The 13,193-nt window shown below is 43.5% G+C and overlaps 2 protein-coding genes across 6 annotated transcripts; both read right to left on the bottom strand.

Moving 5' to 3' along the window:
- Positions 1-4,911: 4,911 nt before the first annotated feature.
- Positions 4,912-6,238, bottom strand: phlda2 (pleckstrin homology-like domain, family A, member 2). Its single transcript, XM_077711035.1, has 2 exons — positions 5,689-6,238; positions 4,912-5,256 (listed from the first exon to the last, which is right to left on the bottom strand). Exon 1 carries the CDS (start codon positions 6,152-6,154, stop codon positions 5,732-5,734), a length of 423 nt encoding a protein of 140 aa, XP_077567161.1. The 5' UTR covers positions 6,155-6,238; the 3' UTR covers positions 4,912-5,256; positions 5,689-5,731.
- Positions 6,239-7,083: 845 nt separating this feature from the next.
- Positions 7,084-13,179, bottom strand: nap1l4a (nucleosome assembly protein 1-like 4a). Of its 5 annotated transcripts, none has more exons than XM_077711031.1 (14): positions 13,042-13,179; positions 12,469-12,507; positions 11,925-12,000; positions 11,702-11,846; positions 10,795-10,881; positions 10,517-10,648; positions 10,374-10,445; positions 10,150-10,289; positions 9,932-10,077; positions 9,602-9,624; positions 9,406-9,519; positions 9,293-9,322; positions 9,141-9,212; positions 7,084-7,265 (listed from the first exon to the last, which is right to left on the bottom strand). In XM_077711031.1, the coding sequence occupies exons 2-14, from the start codon at positions 12,482-12,484 to the stop codon at positions 7,209-7,211; spliced, it is 1,110 nt and encodes a 369-aa protein (XP_077567157.1). In that variant the 5' UTR covers positions 12,485-12,507; positions 13,042-13,179; the 3' UTR covers positions 7,084-7,208. The 5 variants fall into 5 exon arrangements, with proteins under 5 accessions (XP_077567157.1, XP_077567158.1, XP_077567156.1 ...); XM_077711032.1 differs by lacking the exon at positions 13,042-13,179 and adding an exon at positions 12,837-12,973; XM_077711030.1 differs by lacking the exon at positions 13,042-13,179 and having other exon boundaries at positions 12,469-12,784.
- Positions 13,180-13,193: the final 14 nt, after the last annotated feature.

Genomic DNA, 13,193 nt, shown 5'->3' with positions numbered 1-13,193 from the left:
GCTCAGGGCGCGGCCGGGCTGGGCGCGCTGCCCGTCTTTGCAAAGGGCGTCCATTCTTTCGTTTGTCGTAATTCCATTCTTGTTTCCTGGTTGCCGTGGCTTCTTTCTCTCTTAGACACTTTTCGCTTTTTGACAGACACCTTGGCTTTTCTTCATTTCTTTTTTTTGGCTTCATTTCAGCAATGTGGATAGGCCACTTCATTCCATCAAAGTGGCCTGATAGACGGAAGACTTTTAATGTGCCACGTGGGAATTTGTTGAACTCCCACGGTTCTGCTTCATTCATTCATCTTTGAGTTGGCGGCCAACGAACGCTGTCACGCCTTACTATGTAATTTTTAAAGAAAAAATGCCTTAATATAATGTTGTTTTTATTTAAAAGCCTTACTATACCATGTCGTTTTTAAAGAGAAAAAGCCTTACTATACTATGTCACTTTTTAAGAAAAAAAAGCCTTACTATACTATGTCGTTTTTTAAGAAAAAAAAGCTTTACTATACTATGTCGTTTTTTTAAAAAAAAAAAGCTTTACTATACTGTCGTTTTTTTGAAGAAAAAAGCCTTACTATACTATGTCGTTTTTTTCGAAGAAAAAAGCCTTACTATACTATGTCGTTTTTTCGAAGAAAAAAGCCTTACTATACTATGTTGTTTTTTCGAAGAAAAAAGCCTTACTATACTATGTCGTTTTTTCGAAGAAAAAAGCCTTACTATACTATGTCGTTTTTTCGAAGAAAAAAGCCTTACTATACTATGTCGTTTTTTCGAAGAAAAAAGCCTTACTATACTATGTCGTTTTTGACGAATAAAAAGCCTTACTATACTATGTCGTTTTTTTGAAGAAAAAAGCCTTACTATACTATGTCGTTTTTTTGAAGAAAAAAGCCTTACTATACTATGTCGTTTTTTCGAAGAAAAAAGCCTTACTATACTATGTCGTTTTTTCGAAGAAAAAAGCCTTACTATACTATGTCGTTTTTTGAAGAAAAAAGCCATACTATACTATGTCGTTTTTTCGAAGAAAAAAGCCTTACTATACTATGTCGTTTTTTTGAAGAAAAAAGCCTTACTATACTATGTCGTTTTTTCGAAGAAAAAAGCTTTGCTATACTATGTCGTTTTTTTGAAGAAAAAAGCCTTACTATACTATGTCGTTTTTTCAAAGAAAAAAGCCTTACTATACTATGTCGTTTTTTCGAAGAAAAAAGCCTTACTATACTATGTCGTTTTTGACAAATAAAAAGCCTTACTATACTATGTCGTTTTTTCGAAGAAAAAAGCCTTACTATACTATGTCGTTTTTGACAAATAAAAAGCCTTACTATACTATGTCGTTTTTTTGAAGAAAAAAGCCTTACTATACTATGTCGTTTTTTCGAAGAAAAAAGCCTTACTATACTATGTCGTTTTTTTCGAAGAAAAAAGCCTTACTATACTATGTCGTTTTTTCGAAGAAAAAAGCCTTACTATACTATGTTGTTTTTTCGAAGAAAAAAGCCTTACTATACTATGTCTTTTTTTCGAAGAAAAAAGCCTTACTATACTATGTAGTTTTTTCGAAGAAAAAAGCCTTACTATACCTTGTCGTTTTTTCGAAGAAAAAAGCCTTACTATACTATGTCGTTTTTTTCGAAGAAAAAAGCCTTACTATACTATGTCGTTTTTTCGAAGAAAAAAGCCTTACTATACTATGTTGTTTTTTCGAAGAAAAAAGCCTTACTATACTATGTCTTTTTTTCGAAGAAAAAAGCCTTACTATACTATGTAGTTTTTTCGAAGAAAAAAGCCTTACTATACCTTGTCGTTTTTTCTAGGAAAAAAGCCTTACTATACTATTTCGTTTTTTCGAAGAAAAAAGCCTTACTATACTATGTCGTTTTTTGAAGTAAAAAGCCTTACTATACTATGTCGTTTTTTTTGCGATAAAAAAGCCTTACTATACTATGTCGTTTTTGAAGTAAAAAGCCTTACTATACTATGTCGTTTTTTTGAAGTAAAAAGCCATACTATACTATGTCATTTTTTGAATCAAAAAGCCTTACTATACTATGTCGTTTTTTTGAATAAAAAAGCCTTACTATACTATGTCGTTTTTTGAAGTAAAAAGCCTTACTATACTATGTCGTTTTTTTGCGATAAAAAAGCCTTACTATACTATGTCGTTTTTTTGAAGAAAAAAGCCTTACTATACTATGTCATTTTTTGAATCAAAAAGCCTTACTATACTATGTCGTTTTTTGAATAAAAAAGCCTTACTATACTATGTCATTTTTTTGAAGAAAAAGCCTTACTATACTATGTCGTTTTTTTTGCGATAAAAAGCCTTACTATACTATGTTGTTGTTTTTTTGAATAAAAAAGCCTTACTATACTATGTTGTTGTTTTTTTGAAGAAAAAGCCTTACTATACTATGTCGTTTTTTGAATAAAAAAGCTTTACTATACTATGTCGTTTTGTGAATTAAAAAGCCTTACTATACTATGTCGTCTTTTGAAGTAAAAAGCCTTACTATACTATGTCATTTTTTGAATCAAAAAGCCTTACTATACTATTTCGTTTTTTGAATAAAAAAGCCTTACTATACTATGTCGTTTTTTTGAAGAAAAAGCCTTACTATACTATGTCGTTTTTTTGAATAAAAAAGCCTGACTATACTATGTCGTTTTTTTTTGTGATAAAAAAGCCTTACTATACTATGTCGTTTTTTGAATAAAAAAGCCTTACTATACTATGTCGTTTTTTTGAAATAAAAAGCCTTACTATACTATGTCGTTTTTTGAAGTAAAAAGCCTTACTATACTATGTCGTTTTTTTGAAGTAAAAAGCCATACTATACTATGTCATTTTTTGAATCAAAAAGCCTTACTCCCACTATACTATGTCGTTTTTTGAAGTAAAAAGCCTTACTATACTATGTCGTTTTTTGAAGAAAAATGCCTTACTATACTATGTCGTTTTTTTGAAGAAAAAAAGCCTTACTATACTATGTCGTTTTTTGGAGAAAAAAGCCTTACTATACTATGTCGTTTTTTGAAGTAAAAAGCCTTACTATACTATGTCGTTTTTTTTGAAGAAAAAAGCCTTACTATACTATGTCATTTTTTGAATCAAAAAGCCTTACTATACTATGTCGTTTTTTGAAGTAAAAAGCCTTACTATACTATGTCGTTTTTTTGAAATAAAAAGCCTTACTATACTATGTCGTTTTTTGAAGTAAAAAGCCTTACTATACTATTTCGTTTTTTGAGAATAAAAAAAACCTTACTATACTATGTCATTTTTTTTATTCAGTCATCTTTGTCGGCCGTTTGTAAGTGGTAACGCGAGTCGATGAATGTTTGTGCCACATCACAAAATGGGTCAGCTGAGTCAACCCAGAAAAATGAATGGAAAACAAAAACAGTGTGGTCATGACGACCGACCGAAGCGAGCGAGCGAGCGAGCGAACGAGGCAAGTCATCCCGGCGGCAAGACGTCATGTCGGCCCACTAAATAGTCTCCTTCTCTTCTTAGCCTCCCCCACCCAACTTCTTCACGAGGTGTAACCCTTTCTTTTTTTTTTTTTCAATGAATCCGTTGACGTGAATGGGAAGCGCGTGACGCGGAAACGGGCCGAAGAATGCCACGCCACACGATTCCGACGAGATACCTCCGGGGCGTGGCGCCCGTCACCTGAGCGGCGAAGAACAAAAGCGTCTCATTTGTGCTTCTCAATGATAATCCTTTTTTTTTTTTATTGAACCCTTGTTCAAAGCGCCTGGCGGACTTCCGGCGGTCGGCGCTCCAGCTGTCCGAAACAAGGCCGTTCTTTGTTTCTGGCTCCAGAGTGCGATTGGTCGCTGGCTCTTAGCCGCCATCGCAGCTAGCCTAAAGTGTGCTTTGGGAAGGGAATGGCTTCCTAATGATTGGAGTCTATTTTCTGCTACTTTTAGGGTCAATTTAAGGGTACTAAGGGGGGGGGGGGGACAACTTTTTAAAGTAAACAGTTGGCTTGCCAACCTCGAATTTATGAAGCCCCCCCCAAAAAACATTAGTTTTCGCCGCCGTTTGATGGGGCCGGCAGGTTGCAAAAGAGCCTCCACATTCCCGATAAGCGGCGGCGCACCTTTGCGGAATGGGGCTAAAGTCCGTCCACGTGGCTCACGAGTCGGCCGACAAGTCACAAAGGAAAAGGCTTCCGTTGACAAGAATGGGTCCGGCCGGAAAGTCCCTTTAGGCTCCGCCTCCTCCTTACCGAAGGCGCGTCTGGCATTTCCAGAGAAATGCGGCCGCTGACAACTGACAAGTTTCCCACAGTCGAGCTCAGACGTGGACAAAAGTATGGCAAGCCACTCGAACGCTCGCCCGCCCGGGCCTTTCCTTTTAGGGCCATCCCAGTGACGGACGGATCGGACGCCTGTCGTCAGCCAAATGACATGCCACGGCGCGCTCGGATTAGCGCGGGCTTTCTCCACCCCTTGAAGGTTTGACCCCAGAGAGACAGGAAGTGACCCCAAAAAAGCCCCCTGAGCGTTACTGCAAAAAAATAAACTCAATAAGAAAGACCAAAATCAAAACCAAAAAGTCAGAAAAAAAGCAAGAGTGGCCCAAAATCTAGCAGAGGTCAGGCAAAATCAACTGGAAAAAAAAAAGAGATTGCCTAAAATCAATAGAAAGTGACCCCAAATCAACTAAAATGACCTCAAATTCGACTAAAAGTGGTGAAAAATAAATAGATGGTGACCCAAAATCAACTAAAATGACCTAATATTCGACTCCAAATCTACTAAAAAATACCTCAAATTTAATGAAATGATGGTAGAAAGTGACCTGGGCAGCCCACAAAACCAACAGGTTGGGAAAAAAAAACCTTCATAATAACCTACTTTATCTCGGTGCGGGTAAATAAATTAAAAAAAAGGAAGACAATCTGAAATGTACAAAAGTAGCCATTTTTACTGTCAATTTGACATAACGTCCATTCATTTGAGTAAGTCGTAGAAAAGAGAGTCAATAAATAAACAATCCAAAGGAATCCTACTTAGTTATTCCTCACTGCTTCAAAAAAGAAAAACATCCACTTTGGCAGCCAAAATGTTTTGTTGTTGCCAAAAATAGGCACGGCCGTTTGTTTGGTCAAATAAATACAAAAAGTTCATTTCAAAAAGACGTAAGCAAATAAATTAACAGAAGCCATTTTTCATCTTGACTTTTCAGGCCGAGCGCGGCGACCGCTCGTCCCGCCGTTGGGATTGGTCCTGGGGTTTTTCTTTTGCCTGCGGGAAAACAATAAATAAAAAAAAAATAAAAAAATGTCGCAAGCCATATTCTTCCATCGAGAACTAAGATGACAGACGGCTCTTTTGAAAACGGCTCTTTTAAAACGGCTCTTTTCAAACGCGTTTGTCATTTGCCGCCGACTTCCCAGGGACTGACTGGACGCGGAGCGGCGTCAATGGCTGACCAAATCATTTTTGGGTAAGAAATAGGCAGAATTTGAACGACATTGGGGTGGGGGGGGACGTTGCCCCTTCCAACATGGCCGCCGCGGAAGACCCTCTCTGGTCTCAGGGAAGCCGACAGCGAATGAAACTCTTTCAAATGCCGATAACATCCGTTTTTTTTCTTTCCAAATGGAACGGAGCTCAACGATCTCTTACGCCACAGGTCTTTTGTTATTTTAGCCAGCGGAAGAAGGGACTACTGACCATATCTGGAGGCGCTGGGTTCCCCTTCCGGCTGGCTCCCACATCAGGGCTCTCTGGTCAGCACACCGCGCGTCTTAAAGTCCCGGACGGCCTGTCGGTTCTGGTACTCGATGAGAGCCATGGCGATGACGGCGTTCCAACAGGAGCGGTCGTCGCCCGGGCAGCGGAAGTCGATCTCCTTGTCGTCGGTGGTGACCAGCGTGAAGTAGACGAACTTGCCGCTGCGCTCCACGCAGTCCACCTTCTTGATGCTCTGCAACTTGAGCTCCTTGCGGCCCCGCGACCGCTTGTGCGGGTCGGCGTACAGGCTCAGGCCGTCGGGGGTCAGCACGCAAGTCTTGCGCTTCCACAACTGCAGCAGGTTGTCGCTCCTCTTCTCCAGTTCGCCCTCTTTCAGAACCGACATGGCGGAAGGCAAGGCGGTCGGCACAGCCATCGGCACGGCGGACAGCACGGCGGACGGCATCGGCAACGCGGTCAAGCACCAATGAAGCCAGCGCGGTAGCCGGCACTGACGAGCCTTCTTCCTAGGCCCCGCCTCCCGGAAGTGACGAAGTAGAGGGCGGAGTCACCGCCCGCCCACTGACAGAAAGGCTGTCCCAAGCCTGTCTCGGTTGCATTAAAGAGCTCAACGTTTAAGTCTCCTTGTGGGAAAACGACAAATGGCCCCACAAATTGAAGCCTTTGAAAAAATAATGATAATAAAGAATGAAGTCTAAAGCATGTGTCAAAGAGGTGGCCCAGGGGCCAAAACTAGCCCGCCACTTCATTTTGTGCGGCCCGAGAAAGTCAATAATGAGTGGCAACTTTCTGTTTTTAGGATCAAATTCAAATGAGTAGTATAGATGTGTATTACATTTCCTGATTTTCCCCCTTTTTAAATCAATACTTGTCATTTCTAATCATTTTTTTCTGTTTTTAGTTCAAAGATCCTTTTGTAAAACTTAAAAAACTTTAAATCTCGTTTTACATCTATAAAACAAAATAATATTCAGGGCTCTTAATCCATTTAAAAAAAATCTACATAGGTGTAGCCCACATGAAATGGAGTTGACATTAATGCAGCTCACGAAGGAAGCCTTGGTCTAAGGCCCTTCGTTAGCATACTGGCCGTGAGGAGTCCACATCCGCAGCTGGTGGCGAGCTAAGAAGGGTCCCTGTTCCACTCTAGCCCCTTGTCACGTGGCTCGCGCATCCTGGAAGGAAGTGGCCCGGAACAGCCCCCGCAGGCAGCAGAAATGGCCATAAAACCAACAGGTGGCTGAAAGACTTCACAGGAAGTGACCCGGGATGACCCCAAATCAGCCGTAACACCGAACTACTTATACTAGTCCCCAAACAAGTGCCAATGGTGAACAGGCAGTGAGAGCCAAAAATGACTTGACGGAAGCTTGATTTGCAGCGGTGCACAACTTTAATAGAATATCTGAATTCTGTACAAATTGAAGTCAGCCAAGTGAAGGAGTTTAAGGCCATTCGTTAGCACGTTTGAGAACGACGACAACCACCACCACCACGACTCAATACATTCGAGAGAAGGCGGCGTTGGCTTTAGTCCTGGCGTTCATCTGCCGACGCTGGAATCCAAAGCCAACAAAGTCCAAAAGAAGGATTTGGCGTCCCCAAAAGAAAGACAAGTTAAAAAAAACAAACACCTGGGATGGATAGGACATTCCATTTGGCTGGCTAAACATAGAACTAAACAAAACAAACTATTTTTTGTTGCTGTGGCTTCAATACAATACACCAAAATAAATTAAAGTATGAATACGGAGAGAGACAAAAGGAAGGGAACTTTGTTGGACGGACGGACGCTGGGCTAGCAAGCTATGCTAACAATTTTGCAGTGGATGTCAAAAAACCCTGAGTAACAGATCCCTTTCCCAGTTGCGTGGAACCAAAAAGTGAAAAAAAATCCCTAGTATTGATCATTTATATTTGTAATGCTAAATCAAAAAAAAGGCTATTTTACCATAGATTTTCAAAGATGGGTTATATTTATGTATTATGTTTTTAAATGTACATTTGTTAAGTCTGGTGTCCTAGCCATTTTGACTGGGAGGGCTGTCATGGTTTCATTTTTTTTTTTTTTAAAAGAGTATTGAAAATATTGACTTTTTCGAGTGGTCCAGAGTTTAATTTTTTTAAAGTTGAGATTTTTCCATTCTTATTCTTTAAACTTTAATTATGTGTTTGTGATGGATGGATCCTCTCTCGGTCAAAAGGCATCGGACGTCTATCGCCCTCAATGGCAGTCAATGACATTAACGTCTGGCACGCGAGGGGTGCGGGGGCTGTGGTTCTTGTCACAAACTGGCAGTAATGCTCACTTCCGCCTTTTGGCAAAGGGCGACGACAACAACAACAACAAAATTAATCGCTGGGGAAAAAAATCAAAATGGGACGAGAGTGTTCATAGAAGGGGATTTGGTAATTGGAAAATGTGGGTGGGGCTCTTGTTGATTGGCTCAAATGAAGGAGGAGGAAGAGGAGGAGGAGGAGGGCAGCTCCCGTGGGTGGCAGGCGCGCTTTACTGTTGCTTGCACTCGGCGGGCTGGGCGGGGGTTTCTTTTTTCTGCGAGACACAAACGGGGGACACTCAGAAAAGGTGGGAGACAGACCGAGAGAGACCGAGAGGGGGGAGAGAAGGAAAAAGGGAACGGAGGAGTTTGACCAAAAACTGCCGTGCCAGTAAAATGGGGAGCAAAGAGGGAAAAGTCCCTCAAAATGGAACCGAGGGAGGGAGGGAGGAAGGGAGGGGCCAGGAGCCAAAGGTCGCCCGTTCACGTTCAATGGCACCAACTTCAAGAATGAAAGCAAAGGAATCCATCCCAAAATGTTGCCGTAGAAATGAAAGTGCACCCAATCGACCAGAAGTGACTCCGAAGAGGAGAAAAGGAGAAAGTGGCCCAAGAAAAATGGCATGCAAGGCTCTGTCTGCCACAGTGAAAGTCATCCTGGCAAAAAAGAGCCGTGAGACGATGTGACACCCGGCAAAAAAAGCCACACGGTCAGGGAGGAGGGGAAAAACATCAACAAAATGTCACCTTTAACAAAATGGCACGCGAGCTCAGGAATGCTGTGACCAAACAAAATAAATAAATCAACGAGTCCATCAATACATTCAGTCAAGTCGTTGACGGAGACAGACGTCCAATCCATTTAGTGGGGAAAGACGATGTTGTTTCTGGCTTAATTCGGGTCTTTTTAATCATGGGTCAAAATTAAAATGTTTTTGCTATTGATCTATTTGAATTGTTTTTAAAAAAAATATTGGGTTTTTTCGAAAATTAAGGTTTTAATATGAAATATGACACGATTTACTCAAGTCATCAAATGTTAAAAACTAAATGAAAAAGGTCAGATTTTTTAGGCTCCGCCTTTCATCCCTCCCAGTCTAAACGAGCGGACGTCCGTCGCCGTTGGCGGCGCGCGCGTGCGTGCGTACGTACCCTGGGCTCAAAATCTTCGTCATCGTCGTCATCATCGTCTTCTTCTTCGTCATCGTCGTCGTCGTCTTGCTCCTGACGGCGGCCGGGGGTTACCACAGTCAGATGGCGGAAGGGCAATGTGCAAAAAAATAATATAATAATAATTTACAAACCTCGTCACCCTCTTCCAGTTCCTCGTCAAACTGAAAGAAAAAGAGAAAAAGAGGTGAGCGCTGGGTCAGCGGCAGACGGACGGTCGGCTGGCGGGCGGCGGCGGCGGCTTTACGCTCTCGTCGTCTTCCATGGCCTCTCCGGTGAAATAGAGGACTGCTCGCGGGATGATTCTCTCGCGGAAGAAATGCCCGATCTCAAAGTCAAACGTCAACTCCGAGTCGTCGTCCTGCACCGGGGGGGGGGCGAGTTGGGAACGGAGCACGGGGACAATGGACGGCGGTCATTTTGGGCGGGACGCCAACACTCACCAGTTCGCCGCCGTCTGGTGAAGCTGCATTAAAAAACAAAGCAAGTGATGTTATTGCCGATTGTTATGGATCCGTCAAAGAACTGAACTGTGGCGACCTCTGGTGGTCGAATGCGCTCACTTGCTCAAGGCCTATCAGATGAGCGACTTTGTCATTCTGTCCAATTTATTTTATAATGACCTCACAGTATTTTTCTGGCATTAATTGAGTTTTTTTCAGTCGGGCCATACTCGCAATATATGCCGGAGAGACTTTTCATCCAATAACTACAAGCATTTTATGTACATATATGATATTTTCCTCGAGTATTTTTAAGGTAATGTCGCTCACCTTTGATGGGGTTGAAAAAGTTGAAAAAGGAAGGGTTGGGAACTTGTTTGGTGACGGTGCGGACGGTGCCGCGCCCTTTGTGCTTCTGCTTCTTCTTGATGGTCTTGACGGTCACGTCTTTGCCCTTCTGCCAGTCGATCATACAGCTGCGGTGGGCGGGGCAAACAAAGAGCGTCAGATCCGACCGAGTCGAGGCCGCGGGTCCGCCTGGAACTCACCCCACGCAGTCCACGATCTCGGGCCCTTCGAAGGAGAAGGGCTCCGAAGTGTCGGGTTCCGACTTCATCTTGTAGACTTTGGTGAGGACGGCGTTGTTGAAGTAGCCGTTGGGCTCAAAGTAGAACTCCAGCGTGAAGCTCTGCCAAAAGACAAATCTCCCGACATTGAGGCCGGCCGGCCGGCCGGCGTCGACGGCGGAAAACGTTCTCCACTCCCAACTCACCATGGGCTTGTTGACCTCTGAAAACTTGACTTGGACGTCTTTGAGGTGCTTGAGGATGGGCTCGTCGTGCTCCTGAAAGATGGAGCGCCCCCGTTAGGACGGGAGGGCGCTCTTCCGCTCCACTTTGGGCGCCCAAAACTTACTTGGATCATGTCGGTCAGCATGTCCGCATTGCGAAATATGGTGAGCCAGAAGTCCGGGATGCCTTTCGGGTCTTCCACGGACGGGGAATCCTCCATCTTGGTGTCGATGGCAATCATTTTCTTGATCTGGTCCTACACCGTGTACAAAAAAAAAACAGGCGTCTGTTAATCAAATAATAGCATTTTCTAGGAGGGGACAAATATCATGTATGTATATATATTGGGAAAAAAAACCACGAAGATATCTAAATGTGATGACGACATTTGCAGTGACTCACAGAGAGCTCATCCTCCTCATCTTTGTCACTGGTCCACTCGCACTCGGCATCGGTGGGTTCCACCGCGGCCGTGACGATATCTCTTCGCTGAAACGCAAGAGGGGAAGGAGAGTGAAATCCGAGCCCCGTCGCGCTGGAAATAGCCCGCACCGACCCCCAAAACTACAGCGGCGGCAGCTGCCGTCACGTTTTTAGGGCGCAGCCCACCCGGCTGGCTTGGGGCCGAACTGCAAAAGTAACTCAAGCTACCACATAGCGTAGCGCTCGCTAACCTAGAGCCACTTACCCTTTAAAATGCATTGGATGTCGACTCGGCAAAACCCAAAGTCATTATTCCCTCACATTTTTCTTTCATATCAAGAGAAAATAGCCTTTTGTGTTTTTTCACGACATGTTTTCGCTAGAGTTGGCCCAGACCCAAAAAGGAATCAAGGGGTAGCCACATTGGCCAGACATGTTTGGAATGTCAAACCACTCCATTTTAGCCCCACAAGGTCAAAGGGCAAAAATTGCAAGCCAAGCCGATCATAGGCGTGCGTCACCCCGGAAGCCACGTGTCAAAGTGGCGGCCCGGGGGCCAAATGTGGCCCGCCGCATCATTTTGTGTGGCCCGAGAAAGTCAATCGTGACTTTGTTTTAGGATCAAATTCAAATGATAGATATAAATGTATATGACATTTCCTTTTAGTTCAAAAATCATTTTCCAAAATCTAAAAATATATTTAAAAGAAGGATAAAATAAACATTGTTTTAGATCTATAAAAAACTGAATATTCAGGGCTTTTAATCCAGTTATTTTCAAAAAAATCTTTCTAAAATGGTCCGGCCCTGGAGTTGACGTTAAAGCGGCCCAAAACGAACCGACACGAGTCTGACACCCTCGGAAGGCGGAATAGCGTAAACGTACCTTGTCGTAGATTGGCCTGCAGAGGTCGGCGTACTTGCGCTCCAGTTGGTGAACTTCCTCGTAAAATTTGCCTTCGATGTTGACGCACTGCACCTGAAGCCTTTTCAAGGCATGCACTCGCCTCTTTACCGCTTTGGGAAGCATGCTGCGGAAGCGGAAGAAAGTTAAAAAAAACGGGGCCACATTTGACCGCTTACGGAAACAGCGGCAACAATTTCCCCACCTTTCCAACGCATGCAAGTTTGCAGTTTTGTCCGTGGGCCCGGCGGGATTCTGCAGTCCCGGCTCGCCTTTACCGGCTAAAACGACAAGCGGTTGGTTGGTGACGTTAGCAAAACTGGCTCCACGGCGTGTCAAGACGGGTTTTCAAATAATTACAACCGAGGAAATGACTACGCTGGGGAGAACTCCCAACCGCCCGCCCGCCAATTACTTTATCCTTATTAGAGACGTCCAATTCATTTGAACTGGGGAGGCCTGGCGGCTGTCATATTAACAAATACAGCCCACCAACCAATATTGGCCTCCCACTTCTAACCGATGGGACGGTGAGTGCCATCGGTTAGAAGTGGGGGGAAAAAATTCAGATTTTTCTTCTTCTGGATGACATCTATCGGTTTGTCCGTAACAGACGTCCAATTCATTTGGACGGGGAGGTGGGTGGCCGACTAACATTAGTTATGTCGCCCACTTGGAGCCAATTAGACGTGGATAGCGTCCAATCAGTTGAAGAAAATGTAGTTTGTGGAGAAGTTGAATTGACTCACCTCTTGTGACATCCATTACAGAGTTGCTTCACCTTCTTCCTGTAAACAGAAAATAAACCCGGTCAACTAACACGAGTAGTGAGAGTGATTGAAGTGTACCAGTCCACAGGATTACTAGAGTAAATGCGGCTCGCGAAAACGGCTACGGGAAAACATTCACGCACGCATCCGTCACGTTTGGCTCGTGCATGTGCCACAAAGTAAATGGCGTTTTTACAAAGCGTCCAAGAAACGGCGACGTTTGACGGCGGCTCCAATGTTAGCTGACGAACAGGCGACGTGCCGTCACCAAACATCAAGCTGTCAGAGGAGGGGGGGGGGTGACAAAATCATTTTGTCACAATTACGGCGCAATCAACAAACGTCACCTAAACTCCTCGGCGGTACAAGGGTGACGTCACAACGTCACGGAAGCCGTGCGTGAAGAGCACGTTTGAAAAACAGCTGTTAGCTCCTTGCTAGCCAACGTTAGCACTCCAGATGCTAAAAGTACAGGCAAACTAACTTTAGCGGCTCAACGGAAGTCGTTTTTTTCGAGCGACCCGGCACAGAAACTTAGTTATGAATACTTACAGATTATTGGCAGGGTTGTTCTTAATTCGGGTTTAATTTTTCAGCCTGTGACGTTTTGTGAGACAAATCGCAGCCCCGAAAACGTCGTGGTTACTTCTTCGGTGGGAGGAAGATGAGCACGACTGCCCCCCAGTGGCTTATATTAGTATTAC

Source organism: Stigmatopora nigra, unplaced genomic scaffold (assembly GCF_051989575.1).
Source record: "Stigmatopora nigra isolate UIUO_SnigA unplaced genomic scaffold, RoL_Snig_1.1 HiC_scaffold_25, whole genome shotgun sequence".
Classification (NCBI taxonomy): Eukaryota; Metazoa; Chordata; class Actinopteri; order Syngnathiformes; family Syngnathidae; genus Stigmatopora; species Stigmatopora nigra.
This window is presented reverse-complemented; position numbering and strand designations above follow the sequence as displayed.